General features: G+C 55.6%; 1 protein-coding gene across 4 annotated transcripts in view; it reads left to right on the top strand.

Annotated features, from left to right (window-relative positions):
* Positions 1-22,551, top strand: part of VIPR2 (vasoactive intestinal peptide receptor 2) — a 59,558-nt gene that overhangs the window by 16,939 nt on the left and 20,068 nt on the right. For 2 of the 4 annotated variants that reach the window (XM_049095090.1, XM_025448256.3), the window contains exons 3-4: positions 4,922-5,029; positions 10,913-11,010. In XM_049095090.1, the coding sequence (XP_048951047.1) occupies positions 4,922-5,029; positions 10,913-11,010 (206 nt within the window). Of the gene's footprint in view, positions 1-640; positions 807-4,921; positions 5,030-10,912; positions 11,011-22,551 lie in introns of all 4 variants that reach the window. The other 2 variants (XM_025448411.3, XM_025448452.3) reach the window with 2 other exon arrangements.

Genomic DNA, 22,551 nt, shown 5'->3' with positions numbered 1-22,551 from the left:
CCCAAGTCCACCTCTGAGAGCCATGCCCACCGGGCCCCCTAAGGTGTCTGTCTCTGGGCTGATATTCGTGGGGACTGGATTTCTCTTGCCGTGGAAAGGTAGATGGCTCTGGCCTGGCCATGGCCTGTGGCACCCCAGGGCCCTCATGCACAGAGGGTGGCCCCCACAGGCGTGGCCCTGGTCACAGCCCGGTCTGAAGCACCAGCACAGTCACCCCACTGTCAGCCCATCCCCTGAGGCCTCGGGAGGAACTGGCCTCACAGCCGTGCCCTTGGCCCTGTGCCCCGTGCTCTCTGCATGTAGTGTCCTGATCTGGAGGGCAGGAGTGATGGCAGCGAGTCACCCCAGCCCCGCGAGGCCCAGAGCACACGCGGCCCTGGCCCTTGTGGCCCCGGCCCTTGGCCACGGGGAGCCTCATGCAGCGCGTCCACGGGCCCCTCCCTACAAAGACAGTAACACGAATGTGAGGTGCATGGTGTGCTTCTCCTGAAAATTCCCCGATGTTGATGTCACTGCAGAAATGAGAACAAAATCCAAACCTGAAAACAACACGTGCACCGTCATCTGTGAGAGTCCTGGCTTGCCTGGAAACCAGAGAAAACTGGTTATGAGGGCATCCGTTTCCTTTTCGTTATGGCAGATTCCCCCGCACTGGGTGGGACCCTGTGCTCTGACAAGAGGATCCCGGGTTCAGGTGTGTCCCATGTGCCTGTATCTCCGGCACATTCCAGGAGCCGCGTCTCCTGACCCGTATTCATCAGTGTCCTGTCTGCGCCGCCAACAGTGTTTCGAGGCTGCACACGCAGGTCAGTGTTTCTGAGCCGCTTGGTCTAGATGATTGTTTGCGTTGGGGCCTGTCCTCGCTTTGCCCCTGAAACTGGCCGGGCTCCTGGAGGGCAACTGGGGGGGTCCTGGTCAGTTCCTGGGGGGCTTCTGGCCGGGCCCCCGCATACCTGGCTCCTCCTGAAGCCCGCGGGAGACTCTGCACCCCACCGGTGCATCCTGGACCCGTCACTGGCCCAGCTGCCCAGGTCATGCGCTTGTCCTGCAAAAAACAGGGAGAGCGGTCGGCGGGCAGTGTGGACCTGGAGCTGCCAGGGGTGGCAGGGGCTGCTCCGGGAGCTCACGTGGCCGGAGTTGTCGGCGGCCCTGCAGACCCTCAAAGAAGAAATCGCAGACAAGATGCGTTCACGCAGAAGAAACACACGGAGCCCCATCAGCAGGTCCAGACTCAAGGGAAAGGCGTTGGCTTTATGTCTCAAGTTCCAGAAATAAACACACACTTTATGTTTTGAATTAATAGACGTCAGAGGCATTTTTTCTGGCTTTCAGTTCACCAGGCTGCTAACCATTGCTTAAGGAAGAAGGCTTCTCCTCCATCTTCTTGGTGGGTTTTGAAAGACAGAGAATATTTCTGTGATAAGTGAAAAATACGCTTTTTAACAAAAACTTCTCACATATTTATTCATAAAACAAGTTAGATAATTTACATGGGCGTTTTAGCTGGTAAACACCATGTGGAGAAAGTCTCATCTGCTGGACGAGGGGACCCTCAGCAGCGGCCCTGGGATGGTCACGGCTTCCGTGATCTTCTCTCTCTGCCTTAAGCTTCTGGATGACTCGCGAGCCTGGCGTGTCGGTCAGTGGGGGGGCCTGCGTCGGCTGGAGCTGCAGGAGGGTGCCGTCCCGGAGAACTCCCTGCGGCCACGAGCTGTTCCCATCTGTGCTGTGCTGTTGTCGCCACAGACCACGCGTGGCTGTGGAGCATTTGTCCAGCTCCTGCAACTGAGGAACTGAATTGTTATTGTATTTGATTTTAACTAATTTAGATTGAAATTGAAAAGGTCACAGAAGCTTGGGCTGCCAAATTGGAAAGTGCGGTTCTCAGACTTTGTCCTCAGCTGTATATGAGCGTGTACCACTTGGTTCATCCTCTTGTTCTTACTGTTTTAGCAGAGTTCCGACCTCCGTTAAGTAACCACAGTGTCGGCCAGGATCCGGGTGGGTCCCTGCCTGTGGTTGCTCACTGAGTTTAATCATTTCTAACCATACCTGCTATTTTAAACAAATGGTCTTTGTTACATTAAAGGAGTCTCATTAAGAGTTTTTGAAAATGAGGAATGGCTGCTAAACTTTGTCAGATGACTTTTCAGAGTCTATTGATAAGAACAAACGCTTTCCCTTTCAGACCAACTGACATCCTTATCACCATCTTAATTCCCAAGGTTGCTGCCAAAGTGTAAGAAAAATGAATTCCACATGCAGGCTGATTGCCTCACTGGGCCACTGTGTCTGACACCATCTACACTGCTCACTGGTTCTCAAACTAGCCTTTTCTCCAAATGTATTGCCTTGGCTCACACTTTTCTTTTATTGGGAAGGACTCCTGCCTGTCCTCTCCTGTCCCTCCTCCAATCTGCCCTCCAGCTGAGTCCTGTCATAATTGTTGGATCACAGTTGACCTCATAACAATTGATATTTCCTTCCTTGTGTGACTTTATGCTTTTCCTGCCTGATTTTTCTATTCCTTTCTTTTCTATGTATCTGTCAGTGATTAAGCATCACACTTTGTACCAAAACAACAAAATGCTCTCAAGACAATCATATACCTCCTGCCTTGGTTGGCCAGATTGGCCTGGGGGTCCCAAGGGTCTGTTCTGGTCATGGGGCATATGCTCAGCCCCCAGACAAACCTGGCAGGGGCAGGAAGGACAGAGGTCTCAGTGTTCAGAATTCAAACATGATGTGATGTTCTTGAGTCCAGTGCTTGGTGTCCTGCGTCCAGAGCCCCCCGGGGGCAAGCTTTACCTCCTCATGCTCCTCACTCTTCGCAGGCGCGGTGCCTCCCTCCGCCTCCCTCATTTCTTAGGCCGGGTGTATGCGTTCTCTCCTCCATGTTTATTGACCTCTCCGAGTGCTGCCCTTTCAGACTTCTTGATGTTATTTTCGTGGGATTAGGGAAGTAGAATCGAGAAGCTCATGGACTCCTACTTGGCTGTATCCTCCCCTCAGACTCACTGCAGACGGGGCCACCTCCACACCAGCCTCTGGCCCTCAGTGCTCTCAGCCTGGGCCGTCGTGTGGCTCCCCGCTGGGGCATAGGTGGGAAGGCGCCTCTGCCACTATTGCCCAAGGCCTGTACAGCCGGGGCGTGAGGGCCCAGTACACATATAAACGGGGCGAGGGCTTGCCAGCAACAGAAGGGGTGATCCAGTGGACTCTAGGAACTTAAGTCAAGTCCTGCTGTAATATGAAGATGGACTGCAATGAACCCATGGATTTTATATCTCTCCATTAAGGTTCTCACTATTGAAACAGAAATTTGTCATTTTTGGGGTGACGACTGTTGACCCTCCCCAATGATCGATGGCCTATGTTCGGAACGAGCTGCCTTCCCAGTGGGGCAGTCTCAGCATTGCTTGTGCTTCTTGGGAGATCTGGATACCCCCACTGTCCCTTGTTGGCTCTCTGTTGGGAACTGGGCCCTGTCCCGTCCAGGCCTCTGCCTCCTGTGCCAACAGTGGATGGTGTCATGTGAGCTGTCATTGCAGGGCCACTGCCTGCCCTGCTCTCCAGCCTTGGCACACTCCTGGGGAGCCAGCCACTCACTTGTACTTGAAGACTCGTTCTGAATATCTCTTCAAAAGCAGTATTTTCTTTAAATATGTAAGAACGTGAGGGGGGCCTGGGGCTCCATCAGTGAAGCGTCTGTCTTCTGCTCAGGTCAAGGTCTCAGGGTCCTGGGATTGAGTCCCGTGTCGGGCTCCCTGCTCAGCAGGGAGCCTGCTCCTCCCTCTCCTCCTCTCCCTCTCTCTCTCAAATAAATAAAATCTTTTAAAAATTTAAATATGTAAGAACGTTAATATGGTGTGAATTTATGTGCTCATTTAATCACTGCCATATTAATGAATTTTTAGAATACATATATTTTTATTTTAAGACCTTTAGAAAGTATTTTCATCTGGAAAACTTGACTCCTAGCCACTTCATCAGAGGCATCTGCATTCTTGAAGTAGAATCCTCCTATTCAAACCAAGCGAATGCTCCGTGAATGTTTCTGTGTCAGACTGGCTGGTGCGTCAGAGAGAACTGTGGTTGGTTTGTTGTCTCCATCAAGGCTAGCACATTGGTCCGCCAACATTGAACTTTAAGTGAAAGATAAAACTTTAGAGGTCACAAAATATAGTAGCAATACCTTGCTTGGACTTGTAGTAAAAAGCTGTGAGTTCAAGTATGGATTTGCTCAGGGATTGTGTGCTGTTGAGAGCTCTCTGCTGCCTGTCAGGGTCAACAGACACAGGTTTGTAGGCTTTACACAGGGCGGGGTTTTGCTGAGACCCCCTGAGAGATCCAGAGGGCAGTTTGTAAATTAGGTTATCTGATAACTGCATGAGGGTAACCTAAGTGGTGAACACTTAGATGCTTCCTTGACTGTTAAAATCAAGTAAACTTATCAAATATTTAAATTTGCAAATTATCCTCAAAGTTGAATGCCCTGAAGGCACAAGTGTGCATTCATCCCAGGGAGCCTAAGCCTTCAGGACTCACACAGACCCCCAGTAGTACCCATGTTGTTACCCTGGGGGATGCACATCAGCAGGAGAAAAGTAACTGCCTGTTTCTATTAAAATCCTGCATGCGTGGCACACACTGAAATATTCAATTACTTTCTACCACACATCTGGTTATTTCTCCAAACCTGATTAAAGTGAGTACACAAGCTAAGAATATGCTCAGTAACATTGTTGGTGCAAACTTGTTTCACAGACAAGTGATTCACAAGGTGATTATCTAAATACCGGGCAGTCGGCTTGCAGAGGCTTAGACAGATGTGCCTCTTGGGCCTGGGCGTCCCCATGGGCAGTGGCGCCTGTGCTCCCCTTGTGCAGCCTTGGCTTCTCACATGTGTCTCTCCCTGCAGCCTGCACCGGTGTCTGGGACAACATTACCTGCTGGCGCCCTGCAGACGTAGGCGAGACCGTCACAGTACCCTGTCCTAAAGTGTTCAGCAACTTTTACAGCAAACCAGGTACTGTCACATCTGCACCTGCAGAGGCTGCAGGGCAGCCACTCCCTCAAACCACGAGAAGCAGGCTCACTGGTTGCCTGCTCTAGCGGGTGCATGAGCAGCTGCGGCATCGCGGGCTGCACTGGCTGTCGGAGCGGGAGGGTGAGAAGCTTCTTGCCAGGTCAGCCACCTGAAACCAAACACAGGGGAGAGCAGGCCTCAGGTCAGCACAGACGCCCAATCCCGACCATGACATGTGGCCTGAGCACCGGCGTGCGGGCAGCTGTGGGGTTCAGGCACCTGGAACGTGGACGTGGTTCCGTGCTCCCTGCTGTGTGTGGCTGCCCGTAGGCCCAGAGACCATCTCCCAGAGGCTCAGGGACAGCGGCAAGCCCCTCTGCACCCAGAGGTGGCTTCTCATCCACAGGAAACATCACACTCACTGGGCTGAGTGTCCTCAACTCCCAGCCCCCACTTTCTGAACTGGGTCCCTGTGGCCAGACGACCCAGAGTCTCGGTCTCCAGGGTCAGAGGGCCTGGGGGGTGAGGGTGCCCCCGTCCTGTGCTCGCTGTCTGCACAACCCTGCAACACCTCCTGGCTTGTTCCCGAGAGGGTAGTGGTGGCGTGTTGTGTTGTAAACCATCCAGATTTTCTTTTTTTTTCCTTAAAGATTTTATTTATTTATTCATGAGATACACAGAGAAAGGGAGACAGAGGCAGAGACACAGGCAGAGGGAGAAGCAGGCTCCATGCAGGGAGCCCGACGTGGGACTCGATCCTGGGACTCCAGGATCATGCCCTGGGCCAAGGCAGGTGCTAAACCACTGAGCCACCCAGGGTTCCCCCAGATTTTCATAACATGAAGAAATACATCTGGAAAAATAGAAAAGAGAAGAGACATCTGGAAATCAGAAAGATACTTTGGAGTCTGTAGAGGACTTGTTTTCATCTTGAACAAACATTATAGGGTAAAAACCCTGAGAACTAGAATTGTTGAAATACTTTAAGCGGAGTGTTGTGGCACAGACTGGGATGGAGGAAAATGAGATTCTAAAGAAAAAGGTTTTGTTGCAAGATGAGACTGTTTCTCTGTGAGTCAGTGAAGCACTGTGGGCAGGCCCAGGTCACACCTGCATACGCATCACTAGGTTAGAAAAACTAAACCATCTTAAAGAATCTGAACTCTAAAAAAATATCCTGTCTAATCAATAACGTTTCTGCTGAAGGTTCTGGGCTGCAATCTCCCAGAAATCCCGAATGAACGAGCACAGACCCAGGCTTCCCCTCCTCGGAGGTTTCGCTCCAAAGGCTTCCGGGGGCAGCCGGGGGTCTTCACCTGACAAACACGGCAGCTCTGGTCCCCGGGTGTCTGTTGTGAGCATCCAGCCCTGGCCAGGCAGGAGCCAGCTGGGCCACGTGTGCCCAGGTTGGTGCAGACACTGGCCCTGCTCTGAACCATTGAGCATCCTCTCCTTTGGGGAACTAGAATTCCTGGGCTGTATTGGGTTAGTGCTTGGTGCTCTGTCCAAGCAGGGAGCGTGGCACTGCCTGCTGCTGTGGGGAGCATCACTACCACTGGGAGATTTGCTGGAGTTCCCCGGTCTGTGTATCACAGCTGATGATCTCAAGTGTCTTTGCCTCCCCTTGTTTAACAGGCCGCAAAATGTCCACGAGAGGTGCTTGCACAGACTCTTGACAAATCTAAATCACCGTCTGCGTGGAATGCTTGGGGTGTGTTTGCAATTACTTAGAGAACCACGGACGTCTTGCAGAGCTGGGGGCTGTGTAGGGCTGGGGCAGGGCCCACGGGGCATCAGGGGAGGCCCCACGGAGGAAATCTGACGGAAGTAAAAGGCTGGTTGTGAAACACCATCAAGAACCAATCGGGCTGGAACCTGGGTTGTACTTCCCAAGTTACAGAAAACTTCTACAGAGATGCCAGGTGCTCCTCACAGGGACTTGTAGGGGGCCCAGGTCACAGAAGGACATGGGGTCACTTCACCCCACAGACCCAACATTCAGGAAATAGATCCATGTTTTTATAACAAGTTGTTTTCTGAGTTCTCACACATCCAGGAGGTGGGAGGGTGGGGCGGGGGGGCTCTCCCGGTCGCCATGCGTGTTGTCACGGCAGCTGCACCTTGCTCTCTGTTGTCTCTGAGGGGGAAAGCCCCTCTGAGCTGCACTCAGTCATGGGTGCGAGTAACAATAAAGCCATGGGGACCCTGCACCAAGATCAAGTCTCTAAAAGGGAGAGCAGAAAACCACCACATGGGGAAGAGGCCGGGCCCAGGGAGGAGGAGCTGTGATGAGAAGAGTTGGAGTCTTGGGGTGCCGTGGTGCCTCCCGTGCCCCAGAGGAGTAGAGTTTGGGGGATAGCTGGGCCTGCCCTGTCGCCAGCAACAGGGCCCTGCTTGTCCTAGGAGCACACGAGCATGTCCTGAGACGAGCCGGGCATTGGGGTTGGACATCCCCAGGGCTGTGCCACTCTCCTGACCAACACTGCACCCCGGGACTCACACACCGGACCTGTGCTCACGGGAGTGTGTGTGTGGGGGTTGTCTGGGGAGCAGGGGCCTCCATGCCCGACAGACTCCAGCCTTCCTGCTGCGAATGGCCATGACCTCCTCCTGGCCACGCACACATGGACACTTCCCTGGGAGCACCCTTGGGGAGCAGGGCACAGGCACCGTTCAGAGCCTGGCCGAGGGCCACGCAGACAGAGCTCATGAAGAAAGGGGCCCACCAGGGGTGAGGTGAGCGACCCCACAGAGACGAGGTGGCCCCACAGTCAGGGTGGGAGGAGGTGCACTCGCAGAGGATGGAGCAGGGGGTGTGGCTCCTGGGCCCAAAGCTGTGCACACCCCCACTTTTCTTCCCTCATCCTGCATTCACCCCCAAGCTTCTCTCACACCCCACTCACCTCCCAGTCCCCCCTCACCAACCCAGGTCCCCCTCACCTCCCCATACCCTCCTCACCTCCCCAGCCTCCCATCCCCTCCCAGCCTCCCTCACCTCCCCAGATACCCCCTTACCTCACAACACCTCTATCACCTCCCCAGCCCCCCCCACCTTCCTAGCACCCTTCACCTCCCCTGCCCCCCTCACCTCCTAAGATTCCCCTCACCTCCCCACACCTCTATCACCTCCCCAGCACCTCCCCAGCACCCCCTCACCACCCCAGCCCCCTCACTTCCCCAGGTCCCCCTCACATCCCCAGCACCCCTCACCTCCCTAGGTCCCCCCTCACTTCCTAGCACCCCTTCAACTCCCCAGTACCCCCTTCACCTCCCTACACCCCCCTCACCTCCCCAGTTCCCCTTCACCTTCCCAGGACCTTCTCACCTCCCCAGCCCCCCTCACGTCTCCACACCCCCCTCACCTCCCCAGCACCCCCCACCTCCCTAGCTCCCTCTCACCTCCCCACACCCCCCTCATCTCCTCATCTCCCCAGCACCCCTCACCTTCCTAGGTCCCCCCTCACCTCCCCAGCACCCCTTCACCTCCCCACACCCCCCTCACCTCCCCAGCACTCCTTACCTCCCCAGTCCCCTCTCATCTACCAGCACGCCTCACCTCCTAGGTTCCCCCTCACCTCCCCAGGTCCCCCCTCACCTCCCCACCACCCCACCTCCCCACCCCTTCTGCACATGGCTGCCTCCTCTGACTCCAGGTGTCTTCAAGGAGGTGAAGCCAGGCAAGGTGGAGAACCTGTGGAGGGGGATCGACCTCATGGAATAAAGTTTGCTTAAGCATCTCCCTTAGTTTACTGTTTGCTGTAGCGAATGAGAGATGGCCGGTCAGCATCCCTCCTGGTTTGTCCCCGGGAGCTGGGCGTGTACAGGTTGGACAGCAAGCATGCTGCGTGGTGACCCCGCAGCCTGGGATGGAAACGTGGCCCTTGCTTGTGGGCATAGGTCTCCCACCTGTGACGTGGGACCATTAAAAGGTGCCCCCCATGTCGCCGTTGGGTCCATGGGAGCCTCGGTGCAAAGTCTGGCTCGTGGCAGGAGCTCAGTGAGCAACCTGCAGCGACCTCACCCCCTCTGCTATTCGGAGTCCTGATCGTTACCTTGTGGGCGCCTCAATCTCCCTATCTATATAATAGGGCAGGGGGACCTGGTCTCGGGGGCCCTGCCCCCCTTAGGACTCTGTCCTGCCTCCACTATCCACGTCTCGCCCTCCAGCCCCCCGCAAGGCTCCCCGCGGCTCTCCCAGAGCCGGAGCAGGAGGAGATTTGGGGCCTGGACTCAGGAAAATACGGGATGGCGGCGTTGGGCCACGGCGGCAGCCCAGGTGATGCTGCTGGGGGCTTTGTGGAGACCTCTGAACCCCACTTTCTTGCCGGTGGGCGAGTCAGGGTCTGGGCCGTCCCACCTGCCTCCACACAGCAGGCCAAGAATCACTTATGTGTATTATCACCTCAGTGTGAACGCACCCTGCTCCTGACCTTGTCTGGTCCATCGATTGTGTAGGCTGCCCTGGTGTAGAAAATAGAAAGCATTTTTGAGTAAGGAACCCTATTTCCACCATTCAGTCACTATAGAACCTTGGGCGTGTCACTGAACTTCAGTCTCACCTGTAAAACGGGAGCAGTAATGCCCGGGTCGGCCCTGCAGTGTTGGCCCAAAACAAAGAGATGAGATCCGTGAGTGAAAATATTTGCTATTCTGGAAGCCCTGAGGGCCGTGGGATCGGGAGAAAGCTTGGTGGGTGCTGAGTGCTGAGTGGTTAAGCCTCTAGGCGCTGACGGCAGGAAGCGCCTCCCCAGGCCTGAGCTTCCTGAAGCCCACCCTGCAAGGCCCAGCCCTGTCCCAGGTCATCAGAGCCCCCTTAGGTCACTCGTCACTACCCAGTGCTGACTGTGGCCACCTCCTGAGGACACCACCTTTGTTTTAAAGACTATCAATTTACTTGTTTGTTTATTTATTTATTTGAGGGAGTGGGTTGGGGGAGGTGCAGAAGGAGAGAATCTGAAGCAGACTCTGCACTGAGCATGGGGACCGACATGGAGCTCAATCCCACAACCCTGAGATCATGACCTGAGCCGAAACCAAGAGTCAGACCCTCAACCAACTGAGTCGCCCAGGAGCCCTGACCCTTTAGGTAGAGGGAACGTTCCATTCCTGAGCTTAACCCACACGTTTACATTAATTACATGCAGAAAGAACTGGTGCTATAAGATCAACACTGTCTTTATTTCATGCAATTTAAATCTTTTTTTCTTGCCTAGAAATTATCTTTATTTTTTTTCATTTTTTAATCCATATATGTGCAAAATTCAACTGAGTTGCAATTTCTATTTAATTGCATTTTTTATTTTTCTATATAAATGTACTTTATTTTATTTTCTAATTGAAGTTCAATGTGCCAACATATAATATCACAGTCAGTGATCCAATTTAACTCTTATGCCCACGGTCTCTTCCTCTGCCATCACTGCCCTTCCACTGATGTAACATGCTGCCTGCCTGTGCACTCTGGTCGTGCCCAGAGCTGGCACGGAGTAGGATGGAGTGGGGTAGCCAGTACTGCCGTGGCTGGGATTTGGTGATAACTCTCCCGGGACAGAATATGAGTCTGTTAGTTTTCACTGTGCTTCTTCACAGCGGCAGCCATGCCAGCCACTACAGCTGCACCTTTGCTTCATGGCCCAGAAGCTCTCCCACCATCCACCCAGGCCCCACAAGACCCAGCTTCCGTGGGTAGGAGCCCTGCCGGGGTGGGGCAGTGAACGCGCACACACTGTGAAGCGTGTGAATGGAGTGAGACAAGGCTCCGCTCTCCACCCACCGGAGGGAGGCAGCAGAGAGGGCTGTCCCCCGTGAGCGTGGCCTACACAGTCCCCACGGAGGCCAGCAGTTGGGAGCCCACAAACCTAATGCTGAGACTTTATCTTCCAGGAAACATAAGCAAAAACTGCACAAGGGATGGGTGGTCGGAGATGTTTCCAGATTTCATAGACGCGTGTGGCTATCATGATGCTGAGGACGAGAGCAAGGTAAGGGCCCCGCGTGGTTCCCGCTCGTTCTGGCCCCTTTTCTGTAAGTGTGCACGCAGCAGCGCCCACCTGCTGCCCGACAAGAGTCGTGTACACGTCCTTCCTCCCCTGAGCGCTGCTACTTCTCAACAGCCAGCGTGGGCAAAGCCCCGTGTGGGGTCTGCGCCTGGCCCGTGGCGTCATCTCACAACCGTCATGGGGTTGGAGGCAGGAGGGCCTGAACATTGGCTCGTCTGAGGGGCTGTGCCTGCCTGAAGAGCCCCAACGAGCACTCACTCTGCCGACCAGTTTCCTTGGCCCGGTTGAGGCTGCGTCACGGTGTGGGCTGCCCAGCAGCCTCACTCTGGATCTGCGAGCCCTGAGCCAGGGCAGGAGCCAGAGTCCTGGCAGAACGAGTGTGCAGACTAAAGCCCTGAGTGTGCTCCTGCCGGCAGTGCCCAAGGCATGCAGGCCCAGCCTGTGATGTGGGCTGTGCTGTGTCAAGTGGGGTACAGGGGCCATGGACATGTGCTCACCAGGAGCCCTTTCCCTGGGTGTGTGACCCCATGAATGCCACGGCCAGTCGGGCCTGCTCCACCCTGGGCTCCCCCCGCAGCACCATGTGACGGTGGATTTGCTTTGTTCACCACCAGAAAACCAGGTGACCGCTCTCCCTCGGGCTGCCCCCCACCCCCTCCCTGAGGCTGTGTTAGCCCCAGGTGAACAAACGCCCTGTGAGCCTGAAATCGAGCTGTGCCCACGCCTCCCCTGTAAGCACCCACTGGGTGAGGATGTGCTGAGGTGCTCTGAGAGAGCCAGAGGGGCTTCCTGGCACTTGACCTCACGGTCACGCCCGTTTCCAGGGGATCCACTCGTTTTTCATGTGTTTGCTCTCCTCACTAAAATTTGGGGTATAAAGCTGGTTCCTTTGCCTCCACATTACCAAGTTCTAGAAATGGAAGTCCTTCCGTCTCAGCCAGTGTCCCCCCAAGTGATGCTGGTGCGGCCAAAGTGGTGCAGGGCACGCGTGAGCCAGGTCGCTCCTCAGCACAGTCTCATGTGGGCCTTCCTGCCGAGTGTGCCTGAGGTATGACATGGGACCACCCCAGGCGTCCCTCACTGTGTCACACTTGGAGTGTACTGTGTTCTTACAAACCAAAGGCTGTGGCGACACTGACAGAGGGTCCACGGTGGCCAGTCGTCTAACAGTAGTTGTTCTTCATCTCCCTGCATCATGTTTTGCTAATTCAGGCCGTATTTCTAACGTTCTTGTGATCATTATATTTGTTACGGTCGCCTGTGATTGGCAGTTAGGATGCACGGAGAGCTCAGGTGATGATCAGCATTTTTTAACAATAAAGGATCTTTAAGCTACGTTCGTCATTTTCACAGACATGACACTCTGGTACATTAAGAGACTAGAGTGTGGTAGGAACGTAGGTCTTATAAGCCCCAGGAAAGCAAACAAGTCGCTGGACCCACTTTGTTGGGAAATCGCTGTGCTGCACGGTCTGGAACAAACCTGTCTCCATGGCACGCCCGCGTGCAGGATGATGTTGGATGCGTGTGTGTATGTATGTAAATTGTAAAATGAGTCCCTCGATCAAGCTGATTCTGCATCTCCGTACATGCGACCCTTTATGTGTGACATGCAGACCTCACTATCTCACACACCGATGGTCATGCACAGCCCCCGCCCCTTGTCTGGCTGCGTCTTGGTGACAGCCCACCTTACAGATGGAGACACCGAGGCTCGGGTGTGACCAGGTTGGAGGCCCCAGCTCTGTTTCTGTTGTGCAGTCACTGAGATTTTCCATGTCAGATGTAGTCAGCGTGTTCTCTGCGAGCAGCCGCAGGCTGCAGGCAGTGCCTGGGGGGGGGGGGCGGGGGGCGCTAGCAGCCCCTCTGGCAGAGGGAGCCTCTGTGGGGCCCATGTGCACCTGCTACCCACCTGCATTACATCCTGCACATCCCTCAGGACACATGAGCCGTCTGTGAGCACTGCAGCCAAGTTACAGGACAGCTCCTGGGACATCACTGAAACGTCACGTACTCAGAACCGGTGCCACAGAACATCCTGGCGGTTCCTCCTCCTCCTGACCTCCTCCTGGGCTGTGTGCTGTCGGCGGCGGGAGCCATTTGTCCTGCTGGCGTGCGGTGTGGCCACATGGGCTCTGCACACCGGCCAGGTGAGGCCTACCTGCCAGGGCCGAGCTCAGCCCTGGACATATTTCACGTCGCTTTGGTGTTTACTGACTCAGCGAGAAGCCCCAGTGAGAAGTCAGTCCCTCGTGAGTTATCTGTGGGGCAGGAAGGCCCTGGGGTCTGGGGGTTCTGGCGGCCATTTAGCTACCACTGCTGGAAGACACAGGGAGGGCAGTTACGTGACCGAGGCCGCAAGTGCAGGTCCCCCAGGGCGAAGCCCAGTGTCAGTGACCTGCCGAGGTCAAGTCTGAACTCAGAAGGCGTTTTCATAGGAGGATACCCGAGGATCTCAGGTTTGAGACTTGCCCCCTCTTGCTGTTGGCTATGTGATGACGAACCAGGAGGTGCTTCTGTTGGCTTTCCAAGGATAAGTCTCGAGCTGGGGCCGAGTTTACCCCCAGCTTCCTTCAGAACTGTTGCTGCAGCAAGAAATGCTCCGGGGACCAGGAATGGAGATGCCCCTCCTCATGGTGGCCAGGGCTGCAGGAGTGGCTCCCCATCACCCGCCTCCCGGACAGCCCTGCTGGAGGCCGTCAGACCGTTCCAGGCACAGAAGACAGGCCCTGGGGACTGGGACAGTCTCGGGCCTCCGTGGTTGGGGGCAAGGGGCTCTGACCCCCCACGTCCACCCGCCCACCCCGTCCGTGGGGCCCCAGATGCCTACGTGGGGTAGAAGCAGCGTGCACCCCACAGCAGTGTCATCCACAGCCAGTTGCAGGTCCCTGTCCTCTTTCATCCATCCCACAAATACACGTGTCCTGGGAACAGCGGTGTCCAAGTGCATCCTCGGTTATTACAGATCCGCTGTGGCTGTAGAGGAGTCGCCGTGGGAGGGCGGGTGCTGAGAGCTGACCTTGGAGGCGACGCTGGCTTGCTGGACCAGTCGAGGCCGCCCCTGCTTCCATGCGTCCCCTGGGTCACACCAGAGGTGGCATTTCCGGGAAAACTGATGGGGAAGTCTTCCAGGCCCTCCGGGAAGTGTGTGACTCAGTAAACCCCGCCGGCAGGGAGCACAGAGTGTCTCTGCTTCTCTAATGCTTCTCCATCCAGTTTGAAGAGCTATTTTTCTTCTTAATTAAACATTTCAGAGATTTTACAAATATCGTGAATGCATATTCCCTCCTAATGGATTAGAAAATCAAAATATTTAACGTGTGGAAGCGAAGAGAATGATGGCACGAAACCAAAGTGCATAACTTGTCTTCCTGACAGCCGTTTCCGCCGTTCACATACTCCGAATACTTGGTTGTTGAAGGGATCGTGTCGAGGACGAGAACCACGCGGTGTCGGCAGTGCCGAGGGCCCAGCGGGTCGCTGTCCCAGCTGGGTCTGCTCCGTGGCTGGGGGCCGGGGGCTGGCGGGCAGCCCAGCGACCTTGGCCTCCGATGTCGCTCCTCATCTTATCAGCAGCTCCGTGTCCTCCCGGCTCCCTGGTATTAATTGGATTTCCTGCTCTCACACAGCCCGACTCTGCTCTGGGTGCTGCGCGTGCAAACTTTGTTGGCTTCAGGATTAATTAAATTCAAGGAAAAAAAATTAGCCTCCACAGAAGCCACAGGCTTGGCTCCGTGTGGTGAGGGAATGGAAGGTAAAGCCACCCCAGGAATGGGGAGACCACGGAGGAGGACGCTGCCCGAAGACCCCAGAGGCCCCTGAGATGTGACAGGAAGGGGAGCGGCTTCTCATTGTGGGCCGAGGCAGCCGGGTCTGGCGGTGCTCTGGACCTCCCCTCCCTGCTCCCACGAGCCACAGCGGGACCCTGAAGCTGGCCAGGCATGGCTTGGCCTCTGTCACAGGCCCCTGGTTGCTATGCCAGACCTTCCCTGTCCATGCTCTTCTCCCGTCGAAACCACTGTCCCCCAGGCCCGCTCCACCCCGAGGCTCCCTTGACCTCAGCACATTGGCTCCCCTGACCCCAGTCTCTTGGCTGTTTTCCCGCAGCAAAGGCTGTCGCTGTCTTGTGCTGCATCTTGAGTGCCCACTGGGCCAGTCTCCTTGCCTCAGGTCTCTGTCTGCTGCCCAATGTCTACACCACTCCGGCCTCCCAGGCAGGCTGAAAGCTGGTGAAACACGGAAACGCCTAGAAACATTGCAGTCATCACAGGTCTCAGTGGGGCTGGGTGGGAGGTCTCTTTCTCCTGCGTATCAGGAGCCTCCAGACGGTGTACAAGGACCCCAGACAGCACCTGCCCCCTTCTGTGCTTCGTCAGCGTTCGCGGCGGTGCTTTTGGCTGCACACCCTGAACCGCCAGAGGACAGCAGTGCTGCAGACACACTGGCGTCCTGTGCGGTGGACATGCAAGGCGGTGCCCCCCACGTGTCCTCTGTGTTATATATTTGCTAACATGGTTCTTGAATAAAGAGCGCTTCAGCTAAATTTAGCCAACAGAGCCGTCTGGCGTCTCAGCCTCCCCATGCATCAAGTGGACACATTTCTTCCATATTATGCCATCTCCCTAAACATATTTTCACAGTCTCCAATCAGCTTTCAGATGCGCCAGTAACTCTCTCTGCCTCGTGGGGAGTGCGGCCCCCCCCGGCCCCCACCCTGACCGCCCAGCTCATGGCCACCCCCTGTCTGGGGCACTCTGGCTCACCTTGGCGCTTCACTCATACCTCACGGGGACCGTGGGAGCATGATGCTGCCCCACCGCTCGGGGCGGGCTCCCCTGGGGACCCTTGGAGCCAGGATTCAAGCCCTGAGCCAGTGTGTACCTCCCGGCAGCAGACGGGTTTGCGAGCTCACCCGAGGTCCTTGCCTCGGGGACGGTTACCAGGTTACTCCAGCCTCTGAAGCAGCTGTGAGGCCTGCATGCACCTTGTTTCCCATCAGACTGCAGGAGGGAGCGTCCCCCTGTGGTTCTTAGGGTCATGTGGGTGCCTGCCCATCAGCAGTGGGTGACACTGAGGGCCTATGCCATGAGGTGGGCACCAAGACTGGGCGCGGAGATGCAGCTGGGATGCAGAGGGAGAGCCTCGGATGAAGCCTGGTCCAGAATGCTGCCACCAGCGTGCGCGACATACTGCTGCCCGGGGTGCGGGGCTCTTCCCCAGCCCGCCGACCCAGATCCAGGCTCAACGCTACCCGGGAGCATAGATGACATTCAGAGGATTCACCAGACGTGCAAGGCCATCAGCCATCTCCTGCTAGTGTTGACTGAGCCCGTGGCAGTGATCCGTAGTTCCTGCCTGATGAAGGACTGAGTCTTTCCAAGGCCAGAGGAGAATCTGGATGAGAAGCTAAGAAGGAAATATAATGAGAAAACGGTCACTGGGGAAGGAGGCTCACGGAGCCTCACGGGTGGGAGGGCTCCACCTTGCACCCAGCATCCGGCACGCATGGGCAAGGCCTGAGTCCCTTATCCAGTGGTGTGGTGGGGATGTGTGTGTCCTCGAGCCAGGGGCCTCCTGCGACAGCCTGGCCTCCCTGGCCCCTCCCTTCCCTTGGGCTTGTCGATGAGCCGCCTTGCCTGGGGGCTCAGGCTTTTGGGGCTCAGGTAGTTGGTGCCTGCAAGGCCGAGGTGCCAGCTGCCCTGACCGGGCCCTCCGGTCAGCAGAGGCAGCACGGGTCCTCTGGTAGGTGGGGCCCCTGATGTTCACCGAGGGGCCCCACTAGTTCCTACACTTGATGCACTGACATGGGGACTAACTGCAATAGCAGAAGGAGGGTGGACACCGGGAATGTCCGATTCACGGGGACGAGGGCTCCATCGGGAACAGCAGAGGAGGGTGGAGTGGCAGCCCTGTCAGCCGTGGGTGCTGTGAAGACTGTGGGGCCATGGCTCCAAGGGCCAGGAGAAGCGCTGACCAAGGACAAACTCCTTGCGCCCAGAAGGTCCTTGTGGTCACTGTGTTTGCCCTTTTAAACATATCCTTGTTATACTTACTACTTTTTCCAGAAGTCAACATGTATTATTTTTGTTCAAATAAAATCTAATTTTAGTCCAAAAAAACTCCACTTAGACTTATGCCAAGTTTGTCGAACCTCTTCTCAGTACTGTTTGCCTCTTAATCCTAGACTTTGTGGGGACAGTGAGAACACCCAGCTAAACACGGGGTTCAGTGATGCCCTTCCTGCCTCCAGCCGGACGCTCTGGGCAGCATGTCCCGTGTGTGCATGGCTGCCCAGGTCACAGGTGCTGTGTGGGCACCTGGCCGCCTGTCGCAGGCTGCACACACGTCTTCTTACCCCTTACAATGTGAGGGTGCCCTTCTGAGGCTCAGCACATGTCTGCTCCCCCATCAGGACCCCAATCCCATCCAGGTCCTGGGACAAAGCCCTGCTACACCTGCCCTGCCAGGCTCTTCAGTGGTTTCCCGTTTGGAACATTCTTCAGTCTTTCCCTACATGACACCATGTTTCTGAAGAACATAGGCCTGTGACTCTGTGAAGGGTCGTCTGTGGGTTTGATGTTTCTCACAGTGACATTCAGGTGGGATAAAATGTTCCAAAATATCTACAGCTATTTACCTGGGAAATGTCATATTTGGATTTTAAAAGATAGTCCTTTTCCCTCTGAGGCCTGCACACCAGCAAAGGAGCATCCATGGCATGGCTGAAATAGGGGCACTGCCCTCGAGCTGGAGCCCGTAGGATGCTCTCCCCAAAGCCTTTCCCCTTAGGAATGTTGGCAGAGTTGCTGCAGAGCCTTTACAGTGAGAATAGGCACCTCCTTGTAGTCCAACAGAGGGCTGCTGCTCCATGGGTGCCCGAACTCCCACCGTGGCCCCAAAAGCACTGAGGCAAAGGCCCCTGGGCTGCCACACTGCAGCTTGTCCTCCAAGCGGAGCACGCCTCAGGCCCTGAGCCCTTGTCTGCCACCACAGGGACGGTGACGCGTGAGTCCTGAGTCGGGACAAGCACCTGGTATTGTGTCTCGGGCCCAGGGGCTGCTGCACACCTGGCCAGCCTCACCACCCTGTCCTCCTGCCCTGCTGAGCGCTCCTGCCCCAGCTCCCACTGCCTACCTCTTCCTGCCCCTGCTTTCGCCTTGGCTGTTGGGTCTGAAGCAGGAGCTAGAAGTGTGGGTTGGCCCTTGCTCCTCCACCACCTGGTTGTTAACGTGCACCAAGGACCGGAGCTGTGCCTTCTCATCCAGGTGGGACCCACTCTGACACACAAGCTACCTGAGCCTCAGTGGCGCAAAGGGCACTAGGTGCTGGGCCATGAATCATGACTAGGAGGGACCGGGAGAGACCGGGGTTTTCCAGACAGTGACGCGTGTGACGAGGGCATCGGGAGGTTCAGAAGAGAATGCAGCTGGGTGTCTGTCTCACGACGTTGCTGAAGGAGAGGTGACAGGCGGACCTGGCTTCCCCCCGGAAAGCTTCTGGGATGGTGCCAGGCTGAGTCCGGAGGCTCTGGCCCCCCGATGCCTTTGTTAAAGTGCGGCTGGAAATCTACCTCACGCTGCAGCCCAGCACAGACATTTCGAAAAGCCACACTTTCTGTGCTGCTCCTCGTTAACGCTTGGTTGCTGCCCACTAAAGTGATTGCATAACTGACTAATGGGTTATAATGGGGTGAGTACATCGTATGTCGGCCAAACCTGGCCTCTTGAGAGAGAAAGGGGGAGTCATTAATAATCACTCCGGACACCAGATGCAAACCAGGCCTGGCCTGGGCAAATCAGGCTGTGTGGTCACCCTGGTTATGACTCACTGTTTGGAAAACGCCAGCTGGGCCTTCCATGTTCCCCGAGAGGGGCCCTGCCTACCATTGGAGCCACGGCACAGATGTATGTTCGTGGAAAGTTAGGACAGGATATGCATGTGCCCTTGTGCGACACACCTGCTGCGCGGCTCAGGAAGCAGGCCCCACGATGGGCTGACAGCAAGGGCAGCCCGGTCTCTTTCTGGGACGTCCGTCCCCCAGGCAGGACCACCAGCTGGAAGCTGACTGATCAAAGCGTCTGCTCACCCACCTCAACAGCCACCAGAGGGCAGGGGCCCGGCACTGCCCCCCTCCTGCCTCCAGGGCCTCAGGGCCATGCTGGCTGCTCCAGAGTTGGACGCAGGAAGCACCCACCCCTGGACAGTTTTGTCTTCCTGATTTTGTGATGATGCTGAGGAAGGTCTTCTCCAAGTTAATCAGCCTCCAACATGTGGTCCTGCATCCACAGGGGACCAGGGTTGTCCGGTGCTTGTGCTCAGGGCTGTGGGACGCGGCTGCCTGGTCACGCAGCCTGCAGGGTGCCCCAGCCTGTGAGCACTCAGGTCCCATTTGGTGTTCACAGCCCTTTCCATGTAAGAAAATGTCACGACTTCACAGGCTGGGGCCAAAGGCCTCCACTGGCCAGGCTCTAACCCCAGGCGGGTCCCTCCTCATCTGTGCAGGCTGTGCCAGGCAGGGACCAAGCAGGAAGACAACAATGTTAAAATACCAAGTTAAATGTAAAAGGGAGTGTTTATTTGTGATAGAAAATGAAATCACAAGTTGCTGAAGCCTCGGACCTCAAACGTGCTCTTCATTTACGATCTCTGTAAGTGGAGATGTCTCCTGTTGCCAGCTGCCTGGCATTCACATCCCTTCTGAGGCCCCAAGGCCTGGCCAGCTCGGGTCCCAGCCCCTGGCTCTCACTCTGCATCAGGGCAGGCTGTTCTGTTCTCGGGCTGCGCTTGCAGCTAAGAATAGGAATTCCAGGGCATCTGCTCCCTGGAGAAAACCACCAAGGCAGTTAACCCTTTTGGTGGACCCCCAGTGGCTACATCCACAGCTGCCTGGGTTTTCAGGTATCCCCCTGGTTTGGGGATGGCAGGGTTTTAATAACTTAGAGGCTGTTTTCCCACAGAGACGCCGTGTGATCCACACTCAGGAGCAGAGGTGCCGTCCATACTTGTGTGTCAATGCCCCATGAGCGACCTGAGCCCTCCGTAACCTTAGGAACCTCTGGAAGAGGTGCAAGAACCAGGACCTGGGAGATCAGTACCTTGTCCTGGGAGAAGTCCGTGTGTACCATGCAAGCAGGGTGCAGCTGCATCAGAGGGACCGCGTCCCCAGGCTCAGTCACTTCACTCCTGTCTCCCTGCCAGTTTTAACGAGGTCCCCATTCATCACGGCCTCAGCCCCGATGCTCCATGAGACCCCAGGTCCTTCTGCTATCCAGCTTCCTGCTCGGGCACTAAGTACGGGTCCTTACAACAAAGGGAGTGGCGTTGCCATTGTCTTTCCTGCTTTACAGACAGAGGATAGAGGCCTGACCCAGTGCTGGGGTCCAACCTAGGTCCTCCTGCCCTGGTGGTGCTGTCCTGCTTCTGCTCCTCCTGGGGCTGCTGGGCTAGGTCATCACACTGGCCTCCTTATCCACCTCAGTTTGAAGATCAGACAACATAGTGAGGAGACAGTTGAGAACCGTGGAGCTTCATGATCCCGGTTCCCAGAAGCCCTCAGGGGAGCAGAAGGGGTTGAGGCACGTGTGTGCTCCTGGAGCTACAGCCAACATGGTGTGACTGGGTGTGACCTGCTGACAGCGGGACAGAGCCTGTGGGGGCGACTCCCCGGAGGAGGACCCCTGACGAAAACGCTGAGTGGTGGGCAGGGGAGTAAAGTCGGAGATGCAGAGACAGCATGTGGACAGCAGTGAGGCCACGAACGATGCAACCGCCTTGTTACAGGAGGGTCAGGGGTGGGGAGCAGCCAGCAGGTGCCTCATTACAGCAGAGGGACCTAGGAAGGATTTTCACCAGCCACTTTGACCCTGTCTGCATTGTAGACCAGAGAGGTTCTGGAACAATTCGTGTCAGAATCATGGCAGGCTCCTGGTTCTGGGCCAGGCAGGCACAGGTGGGGTCTGAGAGTTTGCACTTGACACTGTTACTGCGGTTCTGGGGTCTAGGGGTCACACTGGGAGAGCCCCATTGTGGATCCTAATTTCGTGGCTGCTGGGCACCTGGTGTCCTCAGATGTGTGCAGGCCCGGCAGCCACTGGCACAGGAGCCACCATGGAATGGACAGAGCACAGAGGGCATGTGCCTCCTGGGTGGGGAAGAAACAAGCTCAGAGGAGGACTGACCCTCCCCTGCACAGTAGGGCTCACTAACTGACTGCTTGATGGTGTGTGGCCGACGGCACACGAAGGTGACCCTGAACTCCTAAGTGGTGACATTCAGTACATGATGGTCACGAGTTGGAGAGGGACTGTAGGAGGCCGCGTAAGGCCAAAGGCCGCTGATAAAGGGGTGTCTTATGCACTGGGTTTCAAGAGGGCTGAGCACGAGATGCCTAGACATGCACACGTAGAAAGTTCTAGAAGGCCAGGGGACAGAACACCTGGAGCTATTGGGGGTTCTGATTCCCGAGTCAGCAGCGTGTGCGGTGGCTGAGACCCGGCAGAGAGTGTGCAGAGCCTGAGCCAAGATGGAAACCCACAAAAACATGGGGAAGGATGAAAGGGACAGAGAGAGTGATGCTGGGGACCAGGAAGGGGTGAGAGGCCGCGGTGGGAGCTCGTGTCCATCCCCAGTGGAGGTGGATACCCCCCAGGGCCAGGTGGGTGGCTGGACCGGGAGCGCGGTGGCCATGGCTGCCGGGAGCAAAGGGGATCATGGTTACTTGAGGTGTTTCCTCTATGATTTTTGTTTGTTTTAGTTGATTGTCCAGCTTTGCTACCAGACTCACTGTGGTTTCATGAATGTCATGCTTTCTCTTTGCTTTTTATACTCTGGGATGATTATGTCCAGGAACAAGCTGCCTCAGATAAGATGGAAAGAACTCACCTGTTGGAGCGGCTGGATCCAGTGCCACTTTTATGGATCATATCTCACCAGCTCATTAAAATCTTCCTCCCTGGTTATTGATATTTTTAGGTTTTCCTCAAAGCTGTTGTAATCATTTTTACACTCCCAGAATATTATCCATTTCCTTAAAATGTTGACTTTGTTAGCACAGACTTTAGTGCTTTGATTAAACCATGTGAGTGTGGGTGTGAAATACAATTTAGATATTTGTTTCTCATTATTTTTCTCCTTCTGATACTTGGCAAAGTATCTCTTCTATCGGCCTGCACGAAAGAAAACTGCCCTGAAGCTTGTCGTTAACCTGATCGCCTCCCAAGGTGCTCATGTCCTCAAGCATTTGCAGAGTACTCACTGTTCTGGGCATTTCATACTGATGTCAAAAAAAAACTCGGACTTGTGGCCCCGTTGTCTCCCGGGGAGCCTGCCTCCTGATTCCACCTGGTGCTGCCAGCACTATTCCCTTCTTGCTTTATTTGGCTCGTTCTGTTATTTTTCTGGCTTCTGTAGTTGATGCTTTATCTTCGTATTTATGAACAAAGGCATTTGAAGCTGTGATTATGCCTCTGATGATAATCTTGACACACTTGTTATGAAACGCTCCCATGTTACATTTTTCAGATG

Source organism: Canis lupus, chromosome 16, assembly GCF_003254725.2.
Source record: "Canis lupus dingo isolate Sandy chromosome 16, ASM325472v2, whole genome shotgun sequence".
NCBI lineage: Eukaryota > Metazoa > Chordata > Mammalia > Carnivora > Canidae > Canis > Canis lupus.
This window is presented reverse-complemented; position numbering and strand designations above follow the sequence as displayed.